This window comes from Herpailurus yagouaroundi, unplaced genomic scaffold, assembly GCF_014898765.1.
Source record: "Herpailurus yagouaroundi ecotype Mexico unplaced genomic scaffold, PumYag 159, whole genome shotgun sequence".
NCBI lineage: Eukaryota > Metazoa > Chordata > Mammalia > Carnivora > Felidae > Herpailurus > Herpailurus yagouaroundi.
Genome location: NW_024412400.1, coordinates 16,652,089 through 16,673,877, shown reverse-complemented (window position 1 = coordinate 16,673,877; position 21,789 = coordinate 16,652,089). Strand labels below are relative to the sequence as shown.

Below are 21,789 nucleotides of genomic sequence, written 5' to 3'. Positions count from 1 at the left end.
AAGTTAAAAATAGAACTACCCTATGACCCAGCAATTGCACTACTAGGCATTTATCCAAGGGATGCAGGTATGCTGTTTTGAAGGGATACATGCACCCCCATGTTTATAGCAGCACTATCAACAATAGCCAAAGTATGAAAAGAGCCCAAATGTCCATCGATGGATGAATGGATAAAGATGTTGTATATATATACAACGGAGTATTACTTGGCAATCAAAAAGAATGAAATGTTGCCATTTGCAACTATGTGGATGGAACTGGAGGGTATTATGCTAAGTGAAATTAGTCAGTCAGAGAAAGACAAATATCACATGACTTCACTCATATGAGGACTTTTAGACACAGACCAGATGAACACAAGGGAAGGGAAGCAAAAATAATATAAAAACAGGGAGGGGGACAAAACATAAGAGACTCTTAAATATGGAGAATAAACAGAGGGTTACTGGAGTTGTGGGAGGGGGGATGGACTAAATTGGTAGGGGCATTAAGGAATCTACTCCTGAAATCATTGTTGCACTATATGGTAACTAGTTTGGATGTAAATTTAAAAAATAATAGTAATAAATAAATAAAAACCATTATCAAATACTCCCTTTAATGTCAAGAACTATTTAAAGCACTGGAGATGGGTGTACAGGACAGACATGATCACTTTATGGTCTAAGGGAAGGAAAGGCATTAAACAAATAATGACAAAACTTACCATATTAAGTCAATAAACATTTGTGTATGAATGTATGTGTGTGTGTGTGTGTGTGTGTGTGTGTGTGTGTGTGTGTGTGTTACATACTGGAAAAATAATGGAGACCAAAATAGTCAAGGACATTATCCTCACAAAGTAGTCTATGGATGCAGAAAAAAGTACTGGTACAACGATATTAATTTACTCAAGTATTTAATGAGCCTTTATTATTTGCTACGTACTGGGATATAATGCTAAGTTAGACAATTTATTCACAGGTATAAGAAAAGTTATAAGGAAAATACAGAGGATAATGACACTGTATAACAGGGATTCCAAACCTAGAATTCCCTGAAAAAATGGTATTTGTGGTAAATTATGAAGGATGAGAAGAGGCTAATAAACAGGAAAGCGAAAAGACCATTCCTATTAGAAGGTACAGCACAGAGATAGCTGGGGAGTGTGTGTGTGTGGGGGGACATGCTTAGCAAATTATAAATGGTCAGAGAGCCTATCAGGGGGTTGAGAGCATGGAGAACCAAGGGGAAATGGAGAGAGAAAGCTGAGGATGAAGTTGATTAGTAAGCACTTAGATCTTTTTGGTCTCTTTCCATTGTGATGGAAAGCTATTAAAAATACTTAAGCAAGGGAGTAAAAGGATCAGATTTGTGTTTTCAGAATATTATTCCAATAGAGTGGAGAAAGGAGGTTATGAAAACACCCAAAGGGGTCTGTAGAACTGAGAGCTGATGGCTTCAAGTAGATGGCTCAGTAGTGGTAGAAAAGTAATAAAAAGAATTTAGGATTAACAGTCTTGGTGACTGAATTGGGAAGTCAGGGGGCAGTTAGAAAACTAGAAAAATACATCAGGAATAATCTGTGAATTTTGAATGAGCAACTAAATGGGGTAATAGTTGAGACAATTACAGTAGAAGGAAAACCAGGAAATGATCAACTGAACTAAAGATGACAAATGGTCAACTAAAAATGAACTGAAGAAAAAGGTATATTAAATTTAGCAGCATGGAGATATTTGACAATCTCAGTAAGAAGTTTTGTAATAATGTTAATAAGGCCAACAGGTTGTAAGAAACTTAGTTGTGTAACTGTGTCCCAAAGTGGTCTAAGTGTACCAAAGCAACTTCACAAAATGGTCCACTAGAAAGTACACAGAAAATATTAGAACTTCTATTTACATTCTTCTTTTGTCCGAAAAATAAAGCAATTAAATTATAATAATATTTAGAATTTGGATTATCGGTAACTCCCCCCGAGGTTAGAGAAGCTCACCTGAGGAGAGAAAAGTACCACAAAGTACAGGGGGAGTTAACAACTGGCACGTTCACTCCTACTACTACTTTCGCCATATTACAAGGTTTTGCAATTCGTATGTGCCTGGCTAAGTGAATTTACAGGTTATATTATGTAGTTTTCACTAATTAACCCTCAACCTGGCTTGGAAATAGTACAAAAACTTGGGGTACTTGGCTGGTTCAGTTGGTGGAGCATGCAGCTCTTGGTCTCAGGGTTGTGAGTTCGAGCCCTGAGTTGGGTGTGGAGATTACTTAAAATTAAACAACAACAACAACAACAAAGATTCAAAGACCTCTAGGCATGGAAGCTAATACTAATACTGCAAGTATATGTAAACAAGAAGAAAATGGCTGGGCTAACTCATATACTTTTTTTTGGTATGAGCCCTTCAACAGCTACATTTTAATGCCATAAATCACAATCTACTTAGATCTAACAAAGTTTGCCCCTAAATTCAAAATTATCAAGACTATTTAAAATACAGTTATACCCAAATTAATTCATTTACATCCACATCAATGATATATGATTAATACATTTTTAAAAATTAAAAATATTATTGGGGTGCCTGGATGGCTCAGTCGGTTGAGCGGCCGACTTCAGCTCAGGTCATGATCTCACAGTCCCTGAGTTTGAGCCTCGCGTCGGGCTCTGTGCTGACAGCCTAGAGCCTGGAGCCTGCTTCGGATTCTGTTTCTCCCTTTCTCTCTGACCCTCCCCTGCTCATGTTCTGTCTCTGTCTCAAAAAAAAAAAAATTAAAAAAATTAAAAATATTATTTACTTGATAGCTTCTATTGACATTGTCTTACGATGAATATAATGGCATAATAGTATATATTTATATATAATTTGTGAAAATAATAAAAAACATATATATAATTATGTATGTAATTCACAAACAAAAATATACATTGAAAGGATATGCTCAACATTTTACTGACAGGGCACATGATTAAAGAATGGAAGGGGCACCTGGGTGGCTCAGTCGGTTAAGTGGCCGACTTGGGCTCAGGTCATGATCTCGCTGTCCGTGAGTTCGAGCCCCGCATCGGCCTCTGTGCTGACAGCTCAGAGCCTGGAGCCTGTTTCAGATTCTGTGTCTCCCTCTCTCTGACCCTCCCCCGTTCATGCTCTGTCTCTCTCTGTCTCAAAAATAAATAAACGTTAAAAAAAAAAATTAAAAAAAAAAAAGAATGGAAGCTCACGGGGCGCTTGGTTGGCTCAGTTGGTTAAGCGTCCAACTTCAGCTCAAGTCATGATTTCGTCATTAGTGAGTTCGAAGCCCACATCAGGATCTGTGCTGATAGCTCAGAGCCTGGAGCCCGCTTCAGATTCTGTGTCTCCCGCTCTCTGCCCCTCCCCCATTCAAGTTCTGTCCCTCTCTCAAAAATAAACACTAAAAATTTAAAAAAACAAACAAACAAAGAACGGAAGCTCACTACACCAGTGTGTAAAAAGTAAAGATACAATGATGAGTACAGGGGACTGACTCTTCCTGAAACTTTCTGCCAAGAAGAAATGAGAACCACTGGACGTGAAGGATCTAGGTAGGGATATTTGTATGCTGGCTTGTTTCTAAGACAGGGGTGCTTATAGGAAAGGTTCTTAAACATTAATCCACTTGTAAAAATGGAGATTTCCCAATTCCCGAATCTTCCTTTCTGAGTTAGCCAGTTTGGGGTTACACCTAGGAATCTGAATGTCCAGCTCATTGTGATGCAAACAGTCTAACATTAGATGAAAACTGGTCTAATGCAAGGTTTAAATGCCACTGAGAAGAAGCCCCAAGAAAAGAAGATTCAAGACTGTGCACAGTCCATGTAAGATTACACAGGTAACAGAGAAGAAGGGATGCCGCGACAAAGGAGGAAGTGGCTTTTATTAAGAGCAGACACACCTCCCCGATTTACAGAAGGGACAAGTACAACAGATGGATGAGGAAATTTATTGAAGATCTGGTGATGACAAATCCAGGCTCTTCACAACAGGGAGGAATATGCTCCTTTACCAGAATGGATACAGAAACACAAAAAAGAAATGTCTCCATTTTTACTTTAAAGAATTCTTACAAAAATGAGGCACAACAATATTTTTGTTGTTGTTCTTAAATGCAAGTTTTCATTTACTGAGAGTAAGGTAAGAACTCATCTAGAGATTTTTGTTTTCAATTTAATACTTCCAATCTGGAAATTATCTCATTCGTTGTGGTTTTAATGGCACTCAGACAATCCTGAACAGTTTATTTTCTTGCCTTATTTCTTTACATATTCTTTGGCACAGCTCCATAAACACTAAGTGGTAAAACTAGAAGTCTGCTGATTGCATGGCGACCACAGCAGCTGGGTAACCATGTACACAAGGCAGCAGTTAATTGCCTGAGAGAGTTGAAGTAATATTTGGAGTCCAAATAGAAGTTTAAAATGCGCAATCTGTCTGGTTTTAAGTAAAAAAGATGTTTTTCTTCACTGATCATACTTGGATTCTAATTATTTTGGTTTCTAATGTGAACTATATTTAAGACACTATATATGAAAAAAAAAAAGATAATATGTATATTTTGCCAAATCATGCGATGAGACCCATGGAAGCTGTATTAGTAAATATACTTTTTTAGTAAAGAACCAACGGTCCCCAGGCCCATCAGTCTTCCTTCTACCTTTATGTAGCTCTTTGCTTTTGTGGCTTTTAAATTTAGAACCTGTTTTTAAACACAAAAGTTCCATTTAATAATTTTTTAATTATAGTTTTAATCAACTTGTGATTTTAATTACCTTATTTCTTACAAAACCTCCTTTTTTTCTACTTATCAAAGTAATAAATGTTGTTATGAGAAATTCTCAGGAAATACTGAATGGTGTAAGTAATATGGAATCATCTGTAATTTCACCCCCAGATAAAATAATGGCTAAGAATTCATTGTATAGCCTTCTAGACCTTTTTAAAATGAACGTATGTGTGTGCATTTAAAAAATTTATTTATTTATTTTTTAAGTCACATCCAAGTTAGTTAGCATATAGTGCAATACGGATTTCAGGAGTGGATTCCAGTGATTCTTCACCTATGTATAAAAACCCAGTGCTCATCCCAACAAGTGTCTTCCTTAATGCCCCTTGCCCATTTAGGCCATCACCCCACCCACAACCCTCCAGCAACCCTCAGTTTGTTCTCTATATTTAACAGTCTCTTGTGTTTTGTCCCCTGCCCGTTTTTATATTATTTTTGCTTCCCTTCCCTCTGTTGATTTGTTTTGTATCTTAAATTCTATGTACGTGCATTTTTAATAAGAAAATTGAAATATTATACATACACACATGTTGTTTAATTTTGGAATTCTGAGTTTACCTTTTTTCCCACATAATAAGTCTCTTAATGTCAAAACAGACCACATCATCATTTTTAACAGATGCTAAAAAAATTCTGGTATATGGGTGTGTTATAATTTAAGTGGTCCCTTATTGAAGGGTATGCAGATGTATTTTACCTTTAACAATGTTAGGTTCACAACAAGAAATTAGACATTTAAATCTTATGTCCAAATAGAAGACTTTTTCTCTAATAAAGATCATATATAGATACAGACTAAAAGGTTTCTTAAGAGATTAAGTTAGTTCAAAAATAAATCAACTCGGGGGTGCCTGGATGGCTTAGTTGGTTAAGCATCCGACTCCCGGTTTTGGCTCAGGTGAGTTCCAGCTTGGGATATCCCCCCCCTCATACTCTTTCCCTTTGCTCTCTACCCCATGCTCACAGGCTGGTCTCTCTCTCAAATAAATAAACATTTAAAAAATAAATAAATAAACTCATAAAAAAATCAACCAACTCATTTTGTTATCGTCTAAAAATATATTATATTTATAATTCCAACAGAATAATCTCAAATGGCAATTCTTTTGCTACTTTTTTAAAGTTTATTTTTTGAGAGAGAGAGAGGGAGAGAGAGAGAGAGAGAGAGAGAGCGAGCGAGCGCGCAGGGGATGGGCAGACAGAGTGGGGGCCAGAGGATCCGCACTGACAGCAGAGAGCCCAATGTGGGGCTCGGACTCACAAACCTTGAGATCATTACCTGATCCAAAGTCAGAGGCTTTACTGACTGAGCCACCCAGGTGCCCCTCAAATGGTAATTCTTTTAAATAAATAAATGTATACCCACATACACAATGGGCAATAATTTCTAGAGTGGTTGGAGTTGATGAAAAGTCCTTTAACAATTCCACATACATTTAAAAAATTAGGCATATGCCAAATAAAAGTATGCACATAATCTAGCTGTATAATAATTGCTAAAGACTTATTTTAAGCAAATCATACTCAGAATCATGTTTTCAACCTAAATTGGAAATATAATGCTTTTAACATTCTAAGGTTCTATGTCTTTGAGAAACTATTTTTGTTATTTTGAAACTGCTTTTGGAGAGCAAAGGGTATAAAAATATATAAAGGGTTAACAGGAAATTATGTCCTATAGGAACACTACACACTCAGCATGTATAACCAGCAAATTTAAAAGTCAATTGAGTCATTAGAGAAATGCAAATTAAAGCCACAATGAGATACTACCTAACATCCACTAAAATTGCCATAATAAAAAAGACAATAACAAGTGTCAGTGAGGATATTGAGAATTGTAACATTCACACACTGCTGGTGAGAATGTAAAATGGTGCAGCAACCTTGGAAAACAGCTTGGCAATGTCTTAAAACATTAAGCATAAACTTACCATACAACCTAGTGGTTCCACTTCTAGAAATCTACCCAAGAGAAATGAAAACATATGTCCACACAAAGCCGCGTATGTGAATGTTCAAAACAGCAATATTCATAATTGGCAAAGATGGGGAAACAACCCAAAAGTCCAACATGGAATACTATCCAGCAGTAAAAAGGAGTAAAATACTGATACATCCTACAATATGAATAATCTTCAAAAGCATAAAAGTAAAAGAAGCCAGAAGCAAAAGCTACATACTGTGTAATTTACTTACATAAATATTCAAAAAAAGCAGCAAAATAAGTTTCTAGCAACCATCACCTTTTATTTAATACCAATATATTCCAGTATTTTATATCTTAAAGGAAAAGCTTATTGGCAAACTTCAACATCAGTGACTATCACATTGTTTCATAATTCATGATTTTACTTGATGTAATTTTAACGAAAAATATTATAATAGCCGTGAGCACATCAGTGCTCAGGATTTGTCTAGTTTATATGCATATTAAATCTTTCTCTTGCTGCTTGAATTTGGTCTATTTTAATTAGCAATTAGTACCCCCATTCAAAATGGGCAAGGCAGGAGAACATAATTATCAAATTCTGTAGTATAACAAGTAGTGGTGATGGATGCTTAAATAACAAAATACTTCAAAAATTTTTTTAATGTTTATTTATTAAGAGAGAGAAAGAGAGAGAGAGAGAGAGAGAGAGAGAGAGCATGAGTGTGTAAGCAGGGGATGGCAGAGAGAGGGAGGCACAGAATCCAGAGTAGGCTCCAGGCTCTGAGCTATCAGCATAGAGCCTGATGTGGGGATTGAACCCACAAACCATGAGATCATGACCTGAGCTGAAGCTGGACACCTAACTTACTTAGCCACTCTGGTGCCCCACTTTTTTAAACTACGTATTCCAGTGATCTGCAGATAACCAAGACTTGGCAATAAAAAACAAGATTCATTCTAATTTCTCCCAATTCCCTTAAGGAACTCAAAAATGGTTACTGTGTTCCAAGGACCAGAGAAATAAGAGTCGGTAACAGACTGCCTACTAAAGGGATAGGTCTTTAAGAAAGTTTATTTTCTTCTAAATTCTGTATTTGTTTTGTCAATAAAATGGCATTTTGTTTTTAGTAGAGCATCCAGTGGCTTTCTGGTGATTACAGAGTTTTAAAGACCTCAAAGTGTATCTGAATTGCAAGGTTAAGAATCAAAAAAAGGAAAGAGGTTACAGATGAGATGGAAAATGCAAATGGGTTTCCTGAGCCAAAACAGTACTTAGTCTAGGAAACAGCTATTTTGTAAAATAAAATGTTTTCGTATATTATATGCTTTTCTGTAAAACTGGTTACTACTGTACATTTTAACCCGTAACAATGAGATCCAACAAAAGATGAAGTAGGGAACCTTAAAACATATATTTTAGCACTATGATTAGAAAACATAAGAAATGGTGCTAAAAAATGAAGGAGTGAAAGGCGCTTCTGTATCAACCTTAACTGTCAAACTGAAGACGTCAGGCAATCTAAGATGGAACACACATGCTCATGAGAGGAGCACAAAAGAATCTACTGGGTGCATCTTAGATTTACTTTTTATTTCACCTTCTTTACACAATTCTTTTATAAGGTACATAACAGATTAGAAGTATATAATTTATAAGGAAATAGATGCCAGGTCAGGTACTCAACACCTGTATTACTGTTAAGATGTGCAATAGAAAGAGTGGAAACCACTGTTCTAAAGAATGGACTGATTAGGGTTACGATTCTGTCACATTAGAGTTAAGCAGTCACATTTTTCTGTTACTCTGTGATAATTCTGCCACTTAATGTAGCAGCTCAGATACTTTACAGAAAGAATTATTATTACCAAGAGCAAACCTTTATAGTTAAAAAAAGTTTTCACGTATGCTATCTCACGGAATGGCCACTGCCACTTGGTATTATTACTAGTTGACCTAATGTATCCAGTACCAGTTTCTTGAAAGCATTCACAAACACTAGTTGTGTTTATTATTATTATAAATAAACATTAGCTGTAAGGATGCCTGGGTGGCTCAGTCAGTTAAACATCCGACTCTTGATTTCGGCTTAGGTCATGATCTCATGGTTCGTGAGATCGAGCACCCTGCTGTCAGCGCAGAACCTGCTTGGGATTCTCTCTCCTCCTCTCTCTGCCCCTCCCCCACTTACACCCTCTCTCTTTCCACCTTCTCTCTACCCCTCTCCCGCTGGCATGCACACATCTCTTGCACACATCTCTCCGAGCTCTCTCTCTCAAAACAAATAAACATTAAGAATAAATAAAAATTATGGGGCGCCTGGGTGGCGCAGTCGGTTAAGCGTCCGACTTCAGCCAGGTCATGATCTCGCGGTCCGGGAGTTCGAGCCCCGAGTCGGGCTCTGGGCTGATGGCTCAGAGCCTGGAGCCTGTTTCCGATTCTGTGTCTCCCTCTCTCTCTGCCCCTCCCCCGTTCATGCTCTGTCTCTCTCTGTCCCAAAAATAAATAAACGTTGAAAAAAAAAAAAAAAGAATAAATAAAAATTAGCTGTGAAGTTAATGAGAGGAATAAACATTTTAAAGACTTCAAGGTTAATTTAAGTAAACTGAAGCACTAATATGTTTCAGAGGAGTTAATCCTCCACAAAAAAAAAAGTATGGAAACCACTCAACAAGACTTACATGAAAGGACAGTGACTCTGTCTATTCCCCTGACAGCCCTTACCACCTTTATTCTTTATTTTTTAAAGACAAGTTTAGGGTCTTCTCAGCATAAACAAAGAAATGCCCACTAATCATTTGACTACTAGGGAATTAATCAGCTGAAGATTAAGGGTAGATTTAATAACTGACTCTATATAGAAGTTCTGCTTTATGGAGGACAGCAACAAGATGTTTTACCAAAATTAACACAAGAGGATACGAGTTGAAGCTGGCTACTGATAAAATTACTAGAGAAAAAAAATCACGAAATTTTTCTGAGAGTGAAAATTCAGAGGAAACCTTAAGGACTTGTATCAAAAGGGATTTTTGTAAACAAGATAGTTTCCTATTACATGAGATCAGTTAAGTGTACCAGGGATGCCTATAAGAGATCACAAGTCTGATATCAGTTCTACAGAAGCATATATCTGTGTATGCCACTAACTAAGCTTCACTTCACTAATCTGGTAGCACCACTCTTAAGAAGTGAATGCATTACTATTTACTTTAAACTTAAAGAAGTTGGTTCCTGTCACTAAACTGAGGGGTTGATAAGGGTTTGGTTATTGGAATTAATAATCCCCAGAATGAATGGCAGCAGGTAAAATTTAGACCAGAATTGTCAATACAGTAGAGGAAATCTCATATGACTGCCATCGTCCTGCAAGTCTGTTATTGTGTTTTAGGTTAAAGACATACTAATTTATATGACTGATTTAAGTACCAAGGCAACGGGTACATTTATATGATAAATGATGAAATGGCCAAAAGGCAATAAACTGAAAGTTAAGATTTAAAAGTATAAAAAACGATGGTCATTTTCCCCACTTGTTACAAAATGACAATTTTTTAAAGAGCTAAGGAAATCTGATGTATTATAATTCTAAGAGCCAAGAATATGAGGGCATAAATCCAGGAATAAATCACATGTTTCAAAGCTTTTGCTGTTTCAATACTCTGAACTGGTTAAGAAAGGTTTAATTCTGACATTACCATTGGAGCAGATGGTGGATTTGATGATTGTCCTTCACTGTTCCCTGCATGCTGGGTTAACCCATTAGGATTTGAAGACTGTGTAATGGGAAGCTGGGTACTGGGTGCAGGTTGCTGAGATAATTCTACTTTGTAAGTCTTATTTGATTCATCCAATCTGCTACTTCTTTCTATGGCAATCAGGTCACGAATTTTTTGCAGCTGTTCCACTGAAGCTTTTTTAGGAAAGATAAGATGTGTTTCTCCCTGGAATTTATAAAAATGGGAAAATTTTTAACTTTTGCTTTATACTGACAGTCATTCATATATAGATCTATAAAATGAAACCAATACTATAGAATACATCAGATATTAATAATCATTTTGTTTTTCTACCATTGTGGCACTTTTAAAAAAAAACAAAGGTAAAACTACATAAATGTAAACCAGGAAATTCAGAAAATTGGTCTCTTTCTTAGCATATAATGCTTAGTTTATTTGATCGATTCAAAGGCCTTTAGAAAAATATTTTGTTAGGAACAGTAAGTCACAAAGTCTCGTAAGAATTACAAAAATGTACATTCCTATCTTCTCTGCAATAGTATACAATACTACTATTCCCTGTGAAATCCCCTATGAAGTAACAGTAATTACTAGGGATGCAGCCATACAAAATGATCAGGGGGTCACATAAAACCAAGAAGTTATAAATCTCCTTTCTTTCTTTGAATCTCCTAAACCCAAGACTTTAAAGAATAGCTATATGACTAGCAGTCTGTATATGGGGTCCACTAATTTTTCCAAGAAGACAAAAAGCACACCCTGATGATCAATTCAAAATTATGGATTGTTAACAGTAAATACAAAGGTGGTCCAAACAAAACAATCAAACCATAAAAATCCCATTCTTCAAGTAGTGATTCATTTAATGAATACCCACAATATAATCAGAGTGCTTTAAGATACAATAAGCATTACAACAAAGCTCACAATGTAAAATAGCAAATTACAAACAAGAAAAAAAGTGAAATGAAAATATATTCAATTAAGTTTCAAGGCACTGAGAAACAAGTGTTAAAATAGTAATTCCACCAGCTGCATATATATGAGAGAAAACTATTGTTAACGTGCAGTAGTAAGACTTACAGATTGTGAGCATTTAAGTTAAGCTCCATAACTGAGAGTGACCTTATTTCCCTGGTGATGGCAGACCTATCAGAATGAACTGACCAAGACATTTCTCATTAATGACATGAAAATTAATTCCATATGAATCCCTTTTAAAAAGCCAGAAGGGGCCAGTAAGCTCTCTATCTATATTCATTACCCATAATAGCTGTAAAAACAAAACTATCATTTATTGTGTTTTTGTGTTCTAGGTGCTGTACTAAGCATTTTGCATACATTATCTCAAGTAATTCTCACAACCACCCTGCAAGGTAGGTACTAGGTTTATCCCTACTCTTTATATGGAAATATGAAGGCTCAGAAAAGTTAAATAACCTGCCCGATGCCACAGAACAATTGTTGGAGTAAGGATTCACACTTAACAAATCTCAATTGTTATGCTATAATTGAGTCATCTTAGACTGATCAGAGACCAATAACCACAAGCTGGATTAAAAGTTGGAAGTGTTGAGTAGGGGCGCCTGGGTGGCACAGTCGGTTAAGCGTCCGACTTCAACCAGGTCACGATCTCACGGTCCGTGAGTTCGAGCCCCGCGTCGGGCTCTGGGCTGATGGCTCAGAGCCTGGAGCCTGTTTCCGATTCTGTGTCTCCCTCTCTCTCTGCCCCTCGCCCGTTCATGCTCTGTCTCTCTCTGTCCCAAAAATAAATAAACGTTGAAAAAAAAAAATTAAAAAAAAAAAGAAATAAATAAAAGTTGGAAGTGTTGAGCAAAAGAAAATATTTTTATAGCCGTGATAATTACATATATGATAAGCACAAATCAGATCACAATGAGTTTCCAACATCAGAAAGGAACCACCTCGCATCTCTGATGAGGTCTGGGAAGAGAGACCAACATTTAATTCAAAACCAGATATGGAGGTTTCCCATCTCCTACTGTTAGTGGAGCAGCACTGAGAAAGGTAGAAGACACCACGGACAGAGGTGGAAACACAGCATAATAGGTTTCTGGATCTATGTTCAGTTCACACCTCAGAGAGGGCCCGGATAAGACAGAGATGCTGCTTTCCTTTCCAACTTTGCAGGATCAGTCCTAAAAGAATGTATGATCACGGCCAAAGTGTACCAAAAAGTTTAATCAGTGGCACTGTATTTTCATGAAAGGACAAAATCACAGGCTTTGCACTAGATCCAGTAACATTATAAGAAATCAATGAGAATTCTAGTATTTAACAAAATCCCTATTTCTTAACATATTTTTGCTAAGACAATTCTCCCTGCCAGATGTTAAGCAAACCTGCCCCCTCCCTGCCCACTAAATGCTGGTAATATCTTCCAGTCACCAAGACAACCAACACTGCCCACCTCCTGTGGCACCTGGCGGGAACCATCCCACTCAGCAAGCCTGATGAGTCACACAGCCATGCGGATCCCGGTCTTTCTCAACCTTCTCAGAATTTTCACAAAGAGCTCAGCCTCAGAGGCAAGTAGGCCCAAAAGTGCCCAGGATTTTAATATACAAAATATAAAAATTTGGGGATGGGTGTGAGAGATCCCTACTTCACCGTAACCTACCAAAGTTTCTTTCTGATGGCCGAGTTCAGTTGCAGTTCCAATGGTTCCTTCTGCAACTTAGCCACACTGATAACACACAGACTTCAGACGGGCCCTGAGGTGCAATGCCCAAAGCCAATCAGAAACTTGAATCAAAACATGTTACTCTTTTCTGAAACTGTGGCTCTATTTGGGTCAAATACTACTGCAAGTCTCAGCTTGTTACTAGCACTCATGTGACTAATCTTTGGGTCTGCCTGAGATGGGTTTTCTAGGATGTGGGATTTTGAGTGCTAAACCCAGGATAGCCTCAGGCAAACTGGGACAGTTGGTCATCACACCCGGCACTCAAATATTTGTTGAATGAAAGACAAATATGATTCCACAGAACCTGTGACACTTCAAAAATGAAAAATTAGTATAGTTTCCAGTTGTCATTTACTAAATTTTTCTGTCATTTGACTAAAAACATCTGTATTTTCATGAACAAAATCAGCAATGTTCTCAACTCTCCCCCCTACACTTTTAAATTCTTTATGTTCAGATGTCTGTGAGTAACTACAAGCAGATACCACAATTTATACTTCCGGCCTGACCTCTCCTTTCGAGTTATAGACTCATATATCCAATTGCCTACTTGCTATGTTTAACAGTTTTATCAGTTATAATTATCCACAAGTTGGGCAGTGATTTCTCCCAGTATCTGCCACACTCCCAGATTTCGCAATCTGAATGGTACCTGCATCCACACAGATGCTCAAACCAAACCTAAAAGTAACCTACATTCCTTCCTTTCCCTTGTACCCCACATGTAGTTCATTAGCAAGTCCTGCAGACTCTGCTTCAAAAAAAATTCTGGATGCCTCCACTTTCCCCCATCTCCACTGCTATCAGTCTTTAATTCAACGTTTACTGAGTGCCTCAATGTGCCAACAATATTCTAGGAGCTAGCAACACAGGGAACAAAAAGACAAAAGGCTCTGCCTTCATGGAACTTATACAAATCATAACTGTTTCTCCCTTAGGTTAATAAACACTTTCTAACTGGTCCTTCCTGCTTCACCCCTTGCCCTCATCCCAGAACATCCAGAACATTCCCTTTACAACAGCTAGAATAACCTTCTAAATATCCTTCCCTGCCTAAAACCTTCCTATGGTTTCCCGTTTCATTTAGAATGAAATCCAAGTCTTTACCACAGTCCTCAAAACCCCATGCCCTGGATTTCTGCCTGTCTGTGCAGCTTTCTGTGCCAAAGCTACTCCTGCTGGAAGTGCTTTGGACATGTGAATCGTCTGAAGTACTTGGACTTGAGGGCTTCAGGTACCTGAAATACTTCTTTTCACTTAGGTCCCAGCTCAAATGTTCTCTCCCTAGAGGCCTTCCCCGACCACGCATCTGTACCTAGCTGCCTGCCTCTACAGCTGTTTTGAATCTTCTTTGCACTCATCTTTGTGTTCATGTCTACTATTTGTCTAACCTATTAGAATCCAAGCTCCACATGAGATGGGATCTATTTCTGTAGTTCACTATTATACCCTTCAGAGCCTGGAACAGAATCTGGGGAGAAAAGCAGAGAGGCAGAAAGGAAACGACCTCTTATGGCAACTCAGCATATCGCTTGAACAATTTCTACAGCATTGCCAATTCAGCCTCTGTGGACTACCGAGTATCCATAAGCTGGTTCTACTTCTTTCAATATTCCATGAACTAGAAATGGCTAAGCATATACACAGACAGAAAATTCACGGTATTGATAACTACTTTCACTGTGGCATAGAATTGAACTATGCCACAAGATTCCGGAGGATGAAAACACCAAACGTTTACTTTGACCTAAAAACCAAAAAACATACTGAGATTCTTCTGTCACAGAAGAAATTCCTTACAAGTGGCAACTAAACTCAGCTTTTCTGTGTCTACTCTTCTCATTTCTTAACGGAGACAGGTGGTTAGACCCTATTCGTATTCATGTGTGCTCACAAAGCAGGTTTTTGTCAAAAGTCTAAAGTGACCCACAATGGGGTCTCTAGGTTGTATATCTGACCTACCTGTTCTAAAGGATTAAGACTTGTAAGAATTTTCTCTGTGGGAGAGTTGTTATATTGTGATTTTAAAGCGTATTTACTGTGACTTTCAAATGTCTAACAGGTGAAGAAATAACTAGCTGCACAGATTTCCAAACTGATCAATTAATTAAAAAAATATTATCTTATTTAGCTAATTACCCATCAACACTACAACAAATTCTTTGTACATGAATTGGGGAAAAGAAACCCTTCAACATACTCACCTCTTCAAAGCCCATTTCAAATAAACATTCAACGGCTCCTCTGACAGGTAAGAGTCTAGTAGAAAAAGCTGTGTTTCCAATCCGGATAGATCTATATTTTTCATCATTAGGGTTTCTGATTTAAATAAAAAAAATTTGATTATATATAACAATTTATACTTTCCACAGTGTTTTTGCACTCCTTTTCACATTTTATATTGGCTATATTGCTACAAGGTAGTACAGATCCCAGCTTTACAGAAAGAGGAAGAACAGTCTGGAAAAACAGCCTGATTTTGAGATTCTTACCTCAATATACATTTACTACCACCCTACTGTTTAATTTCAGTTGATAATATTAATGCTTCCATAACAGACATCCATGTGACTCTGTAATTCTGTGCTATTAAGGCTACATACTTTTATGAGTTTTTAGGGTGCTAAGAAAAAAAAAATCCACATAAGCTCCAGACATGGGGCAGAAGGTTTTGCCTATTTTGTTCTGATGGACTTCAATCATCAAGAATGGTGCTTGATGCATAGACGGTGGTTAGTAAATACTTGTGAAATGAATGAATGAAAGAAACTAAAAAGCTGCATAAAAACTGATCACAGTTCCTGGAAGATTTTACTTCTGAAAAATATAAAACCAGGTACACCTTGATTTTCTTTCTTCCCTAGACCGGTGATTGTTTTTACTCTATGTTCTGCTTCAGCTCAACATATATTTTAGTCACAGCCAATTTTTTTTTTTTTACGGTGATTAAGATTTTGAATAGCATGCATGGGATAAGACCAGCATATGAAAAGCTTTGAGATTTTTAATAACGTTGATAAATCAGAAATGCTGTTTTTAAAAAATCAGAAAAAAAAAAAGGTTAAGATAATCACAGTATTATACTCAAGACCATCAAACATAATTTAGGATAAGCAGATTTCATATCTGACACAAACTCCCTTCCAATGGTAGTGGCTTCCATTACTATTTTAAGAAGGATTCTGAGGCTGTGTCAGGGGTCTATGGGAAGGAGTGCTGAGGCCATCTGCCTGGGCTATTGAATGGGGATGGCAGACAAATGCTGGCAACTATTAACAACTCATTAACCATTTGTGTCCTAATTTAATTGTGGAAGTTTTAACATATTTCACATTTGTTTTCCATTGAGCAACTCTCTATTGCCCAATTGTCATAAATACATGAATCTTTTTAAAACTTTTCCTTAAGTTCCAAAATTATACAAGTTTATTACAGAATATTCAGGGACAAAGCTCTAAAATAGTGTTATTCAAAATGTCCATGGACTGGAGCCAATCTACAAACTTCTTGCTATTCATTCATGAGAATGTGCAGAAATTGAGAATACTCAGCAATTATTATAACAATTTGACGTGCCATGAAATTTTTATTGTTATTTTACAAAAGGTATAGGTCCACCAAAGACTGGAAATTAAAAACAAAAACACTTGTTCTTCACCACAGGTCATTTGAGCATCACAGGTGGTTGAAAAAACACAAAGAAAAAAATGTATGTTCTGCTCTTTTACTCTGTGTGTTAAATGAGAGCTTCTCACCCTTGGCATTATTGACATTGGAGGTCTTTGCTGTAGGGGGCTGCCCTGCACACGGCGAGATATTTAGCATCCCTGGCTTTTATGCCACACTAGATCATAAGTGTGCCTCCCTTTCTTACTACTTAAAACAAAAAAACATTAAACCATACAATAACCCTACATTTACCAAGGCTAGTTACAGATAAATGTAGCATCTTTTCATGATATTCAACACGTTTCACACGGTTATAAACATATCACTACCATCAGTATGACAGAACCTACTGGTGCACATCTGCTTGAAGTTGTTTTGTTTGTTTTACGTATTTTTCCCCAATAGCTTCCAGATTTTTACATGATCAAAGTCTTTCACTGGCCTTAATTTTCTAGTTTTCCCTCCCTCTTTTACCACTGTTTAAAAAATTCTTATAAAACACTCATTAGTTGATCTGATACATGTTTCAAAATAACTGTTGATATGGCTTTTCTATTATAATCTATTTCCCATCTTTTTACATCTATGGGCCTCACATACCATTTATGTATTTTTCTCACTAAAAACATAATGCAAACAAAAACAAAAAAACCCAACAGTAATGTCCAGTTACCCAAATTCTATCTATCTCTTTTTTTTTTTTTAATTTTTTTTTTCAACGTTTATTTATTTTTGGGACAGAGAGAGACAGAGCATGAACGGGGGAGGGGCAGAGAGAGAGGGAGACACAGAATCGGAAACAGGCTCCAGGCTCTGAGCCATCAGCCCAGAGCCTGACGCGGGGCTCGAACTCCCGGACCGCGAGATCGTGACCTGGCTGAAGTCGGACGCTTAACCGACTGCGCCACCCAGGCGCCCCCTATCTATCTCTTTTAAAATGTTGAGCACACCAGCCATAGTCTTGAACATAAAATGGTGCCAAAAGTTCATCCTGAAGCCCTCAAACACTTAGAGAAAAAGCCATTAGGCCCCAAATCCATAAGATCCCACTTCCTGTCCTTGGAAAAGTACCACAAAAACACTTTCTAAATCTCTAGTTTTACAGCCTCTCACCCCAGCGTATCCACCATCCTTGAACTCATTACTACTGTCCTTATCTTGCAGTGTCTAAATTACCCCTAAAGATCACCTTTATTTTTGCTTCATCTTCTTCTTCTGTTAATTCCTCTGCAGACTTTTCTCAATATTTTTTGCTATAATTCTTCAATGTGTTTTTTCTGCCTCTGCTGACTCTTAACTATTTCTACAACTGGTAATATTTATCTTGCTTATTAGAAATAATTGTTCACATTCACTTGAGGTGTTTGTTTAGTCGTTTGCTGGATAGTATTGAACGAATGAATAGGGTCTTGAAAGGGCAACAAAATTTCCTGCACCTCACTCACTATCACTTTGAACACATTTTAGTATCTTCCTAGTTGTCTTACCCCCAGGTATCTACAAAATTGTTTAATCTGTAGAATGTTAATTATTAGTCTTTACTTTTACAATTGAATGGTAGAAAAGTCATGCTTTTCACCTTGAAAGTCAGTATCTACCATATATTTAGGATCTTAAGGCATGTTAAACAGTAAGCTTCCCACTGAGGTCACAGACTCAGGAAAAAAAAAATGTTTCTATTTCAGAATTTCAGAAATGCTGAGAATAAACATAGCTGACCATTCACTAGCCCTCTTTCTCTTTAGAATGCATAATCCCAGAAAGGGTTTACAGAAATGGAAACTTAGTACATGAGAGATCCTATAATCTTGTATTTTTATTACTAATCACAAAAATTGGTTTGTAGGCCATTTAAAACATATTTCTTTTGTAAATAGTCCTTTTCAAAATAGTTCTTTACAAAACAGTCCTTTTGTAAATCAAAATAATTGAGATACATGTAAATTTTTCTTTAAAAAAATTTTTTTAATGTTTATTTTTGAGAGAGAGAGCACGCATGTGCACAAGTGGGGAAGAGCAGAGAGAGAGAGGGGGAGACACAGAATCTGAAGCAGGCTCCAGGCTCCGAGCTGTCAGCACAAAGCCCGATGCAGGGCTTGAACTCACAAACTGTGAGATCATGACCTGAGCTGAAGTCGAATGCTTAACCCACTGAGCCACAGGTGCCCCGTATTGTGTATATTTTTCAAAAACATCTAACTGCCTTTAGAACCAGCTGGGAACCATCTCTGGCTGTCTACCATTGTATGTAGCTGACAATAAGGGAAACATACACATAACCTAGCTTGTTCAGAGTGAAAGGTTGAATAATGGTAACAATAGATAACATATGTGCCTTTATTTCTCTTTTGCAAGAATCTCATAATGCAGGCATTTTTTCTTTCCTCTTAAAAATGAGGAAACTGAAAAAAAATGAAGAAACTTAAGTCCAGAGACTGTACATAAATTGACTATAGCCACACTCTTAGGAAATGGTTGACTGGGGTTTAAAACCACTGGTTTGATTACAAAGCTTACATACTCTTCACCGTACAATACACCAACAAACTCACCACTCCTCAATTAAACCTCTTTCGATTTCTCCAGTTGTCAGTAGTAACCTAGATTGGAAATCTGAAGTTATTTGGGTTATTTTGTCTCTTCCCATTTCCAGTTCTACTCCTTGCATTCAGTCATCAAGAACTACCAATCCCTGCCTCCAACAGTTCTCTTCTCTCCGCATTTATGTTTATGATTACTGTAATAGGCTCCCAAATGAAATCCATGCCTTGTGTCTTCTTACATCATTATTCTACATTAAACTCCTTCGTTATATTTCTCTTTGACTCTAGAACGTATAATCACTTTCTCTTGTCTCCTATGTCAAATATATGTTCTCTGCCATTCCATCAACCTGTCCCATCTTACCAAACCTCTGTTCTCAAAACTCTTCCACACTAGGTCCCCCTGCTATCTCCAGACACGAACATGTAACTCCTTGAACACTGTCTTGCAATTGTTCTCTGGATTTTATACTGTGGCTGTTTCCCATACTTGTGTCTTTCTCCTAAACATATTTATTTATTTTCTTGGAAAGAAGAAACCACTTTCCATTCTTGGCCCTCCCCAATCATAGGCAGTTTAATTTGTAACCAATAACCGTGTGCAGTTTGCAAAGGAAATTAGTAGAACATCAAACATATTTTTTGGGGCGCCTGGGTGGCGCAGTCGGTTAAAGCGTCCGACTTCAGCCAGGTCACGATCTCACGGTCTGTGAGTTCGAGCCCCGCGTCGGGCTCTGGGCTGATGGCTCAGAGCCTGGAGCCTGTTTCCGATTCTGTGTCTCCCTCTCTCTCTGCCCCTCGCCCGTTCATGCTCTATCTCTCTCTGTCCCAAAAATAAATAAACGTTGAAAAAAAAAAACAAACATATTTTTTAAGGAATAAATGGAGCAAATTACCCAAGGAATAATTCCACACATGTGGAATGCTAGTCAAACTATTTTAGAGTTTGAAAAACAGATATTATTGAGTACAGCTCATCTTTATCTAGGAATCAGTAAACTGAAAAAAAAAGTAAAAGGTTCAAACCCATGGCATATTGTGCGTGCAAATTAGCTTATATTTTATTCTGTAGTTTCATTAACTATGACTCTTAGTTGGGGAATAGGTTAACATCACCTGAAGCAGAAACCTGAAATGTAACCAAAACCATAATCTTCACTTGAGTGTAGTGACAAGTGCTGCTGTTTATAAAAAATCAAACAAAAAACCACAAAAAACCCCAGCTATTAATTAAAGTCTCATTTCAGCACTCATTTCATAAAATACTACGTCAAACACTGAGGTAGGAATAAGATATATTAAGACAACATCCCCGACACAGTCCCTTATCTTTAACACTAATGGATTTCCCCAAACAGCAAAAGGAACAGAAAACTTTGGTTTTCTCTACTCTCAAATAAGTGAGATTAGCAGATCTGTAACAGAATGTAGTTAGAGTAACCTACATTAGAAATCTCTGAAGAAGAGATCAGGGACTTAGAAGTGGAAGAAAGAATGTTTTTTAACTTCCTGAAGCGTAAAGGAGTTTTAATTCAAAGAAAATGAGACCAGGGATTACTACTATTACAAGCATACCTCAGAGACATTATAGGTTTGGATCTAGACCAATGTAGTAAAGTGAAAATTGCAGTAAACCAAATCAAATGAATTTTTAAAATTTCCCACTGCATATAAAAGTTATGCTTATACTATATTGTACTCCACTAAAAGTGTAATAGCATTATGTTTTAAAAAAATGTACATAGAAAAAGAAGAAAAAAAAATTAAAAAAAAAAAAAAGGGCGCCTGGGTGGCGCAGTCAGTTAAAGCGTCCGACTTCAGCCAGGTCACGATCTCGCGGTCCGTGAGTTCGAGCCCCGCGTCAGGCTCTGGGCTGATGGCTCGGAGCTTGGAGCCTGTTTCCGATGCTGTATCTCCCTCTCTCTCTGCCCCTCCCCCGTTCATGCTCTGTTTCTCTCTGTCCCAAAAATAAATAAAAAACGTTGAAAAAAAAATTTTTTTAAATAAAAAAAAAATGTACATACCTTAATTAAACAATACTTTATTGCTAAAAAATGCTATCATATGAACTTTCAGTAAGTTGTAATCTTTTTGCTGGTGGAAGGTTTGCCTCGATGTTGATGGATGCTAAGTATTGGTGGGGCTGCAGCAATTTCTTACAAGACAATAAAGTTTACCACATCAATTGACTCTTCCTTTTATGAATAATTTCTCTGTACCATGTGATGCTGTTTGATGAAACATCTTTCAAAACTGGAGTCAATCCCCTCAAACCCCGACACTGTTTTATCAGCAAAGTTTGTTATATTCTAAATTCTTTGTTGTTATTGCAACAATCTTCACAGCATCTGCACTAGGAGGCTCCATCTCAAGAAACCAATTCCTTTGCTCATCCATAAAAAGCAACTCCTCATCC

The 21,789-nt window shown here is 37.2% G+C and overlaps 1 protein-coding gene across 4 annotated transcripts in view; it reads right to left on the bottom strand.

Annotated features, from left to right (window-relative positions):
- NGLY1 (N-glycanase 1) overlaps nt 1-21,789 on the bottom strand; it is a 64,628-nt gene that overhangs the window by 37,750 nt on the left and 5,089 nt on the right. For 3 of the 4 annotated variants that reach the window (XM_040480029.1, XM_040480030.1, XM_040480033.1), the window contains exons 2-3: nt 15,366-15,480; nt 10,413-10,658 (exon numbers count right to left, since the gene is read on the bottom strand). In XM_040480029.1, coding sequence (XP_040335963.1) covers nt 10,413-10,658; nt 15,366-15,480 — 361 coding nt within the window. The remainder of the gene's footprint in view (nt 1-10,412; nt 10,659-15,365; nt 15,481-21,789) is intronic. The other variant, XM_040480032.1, reaches the window with a different exon arrangement.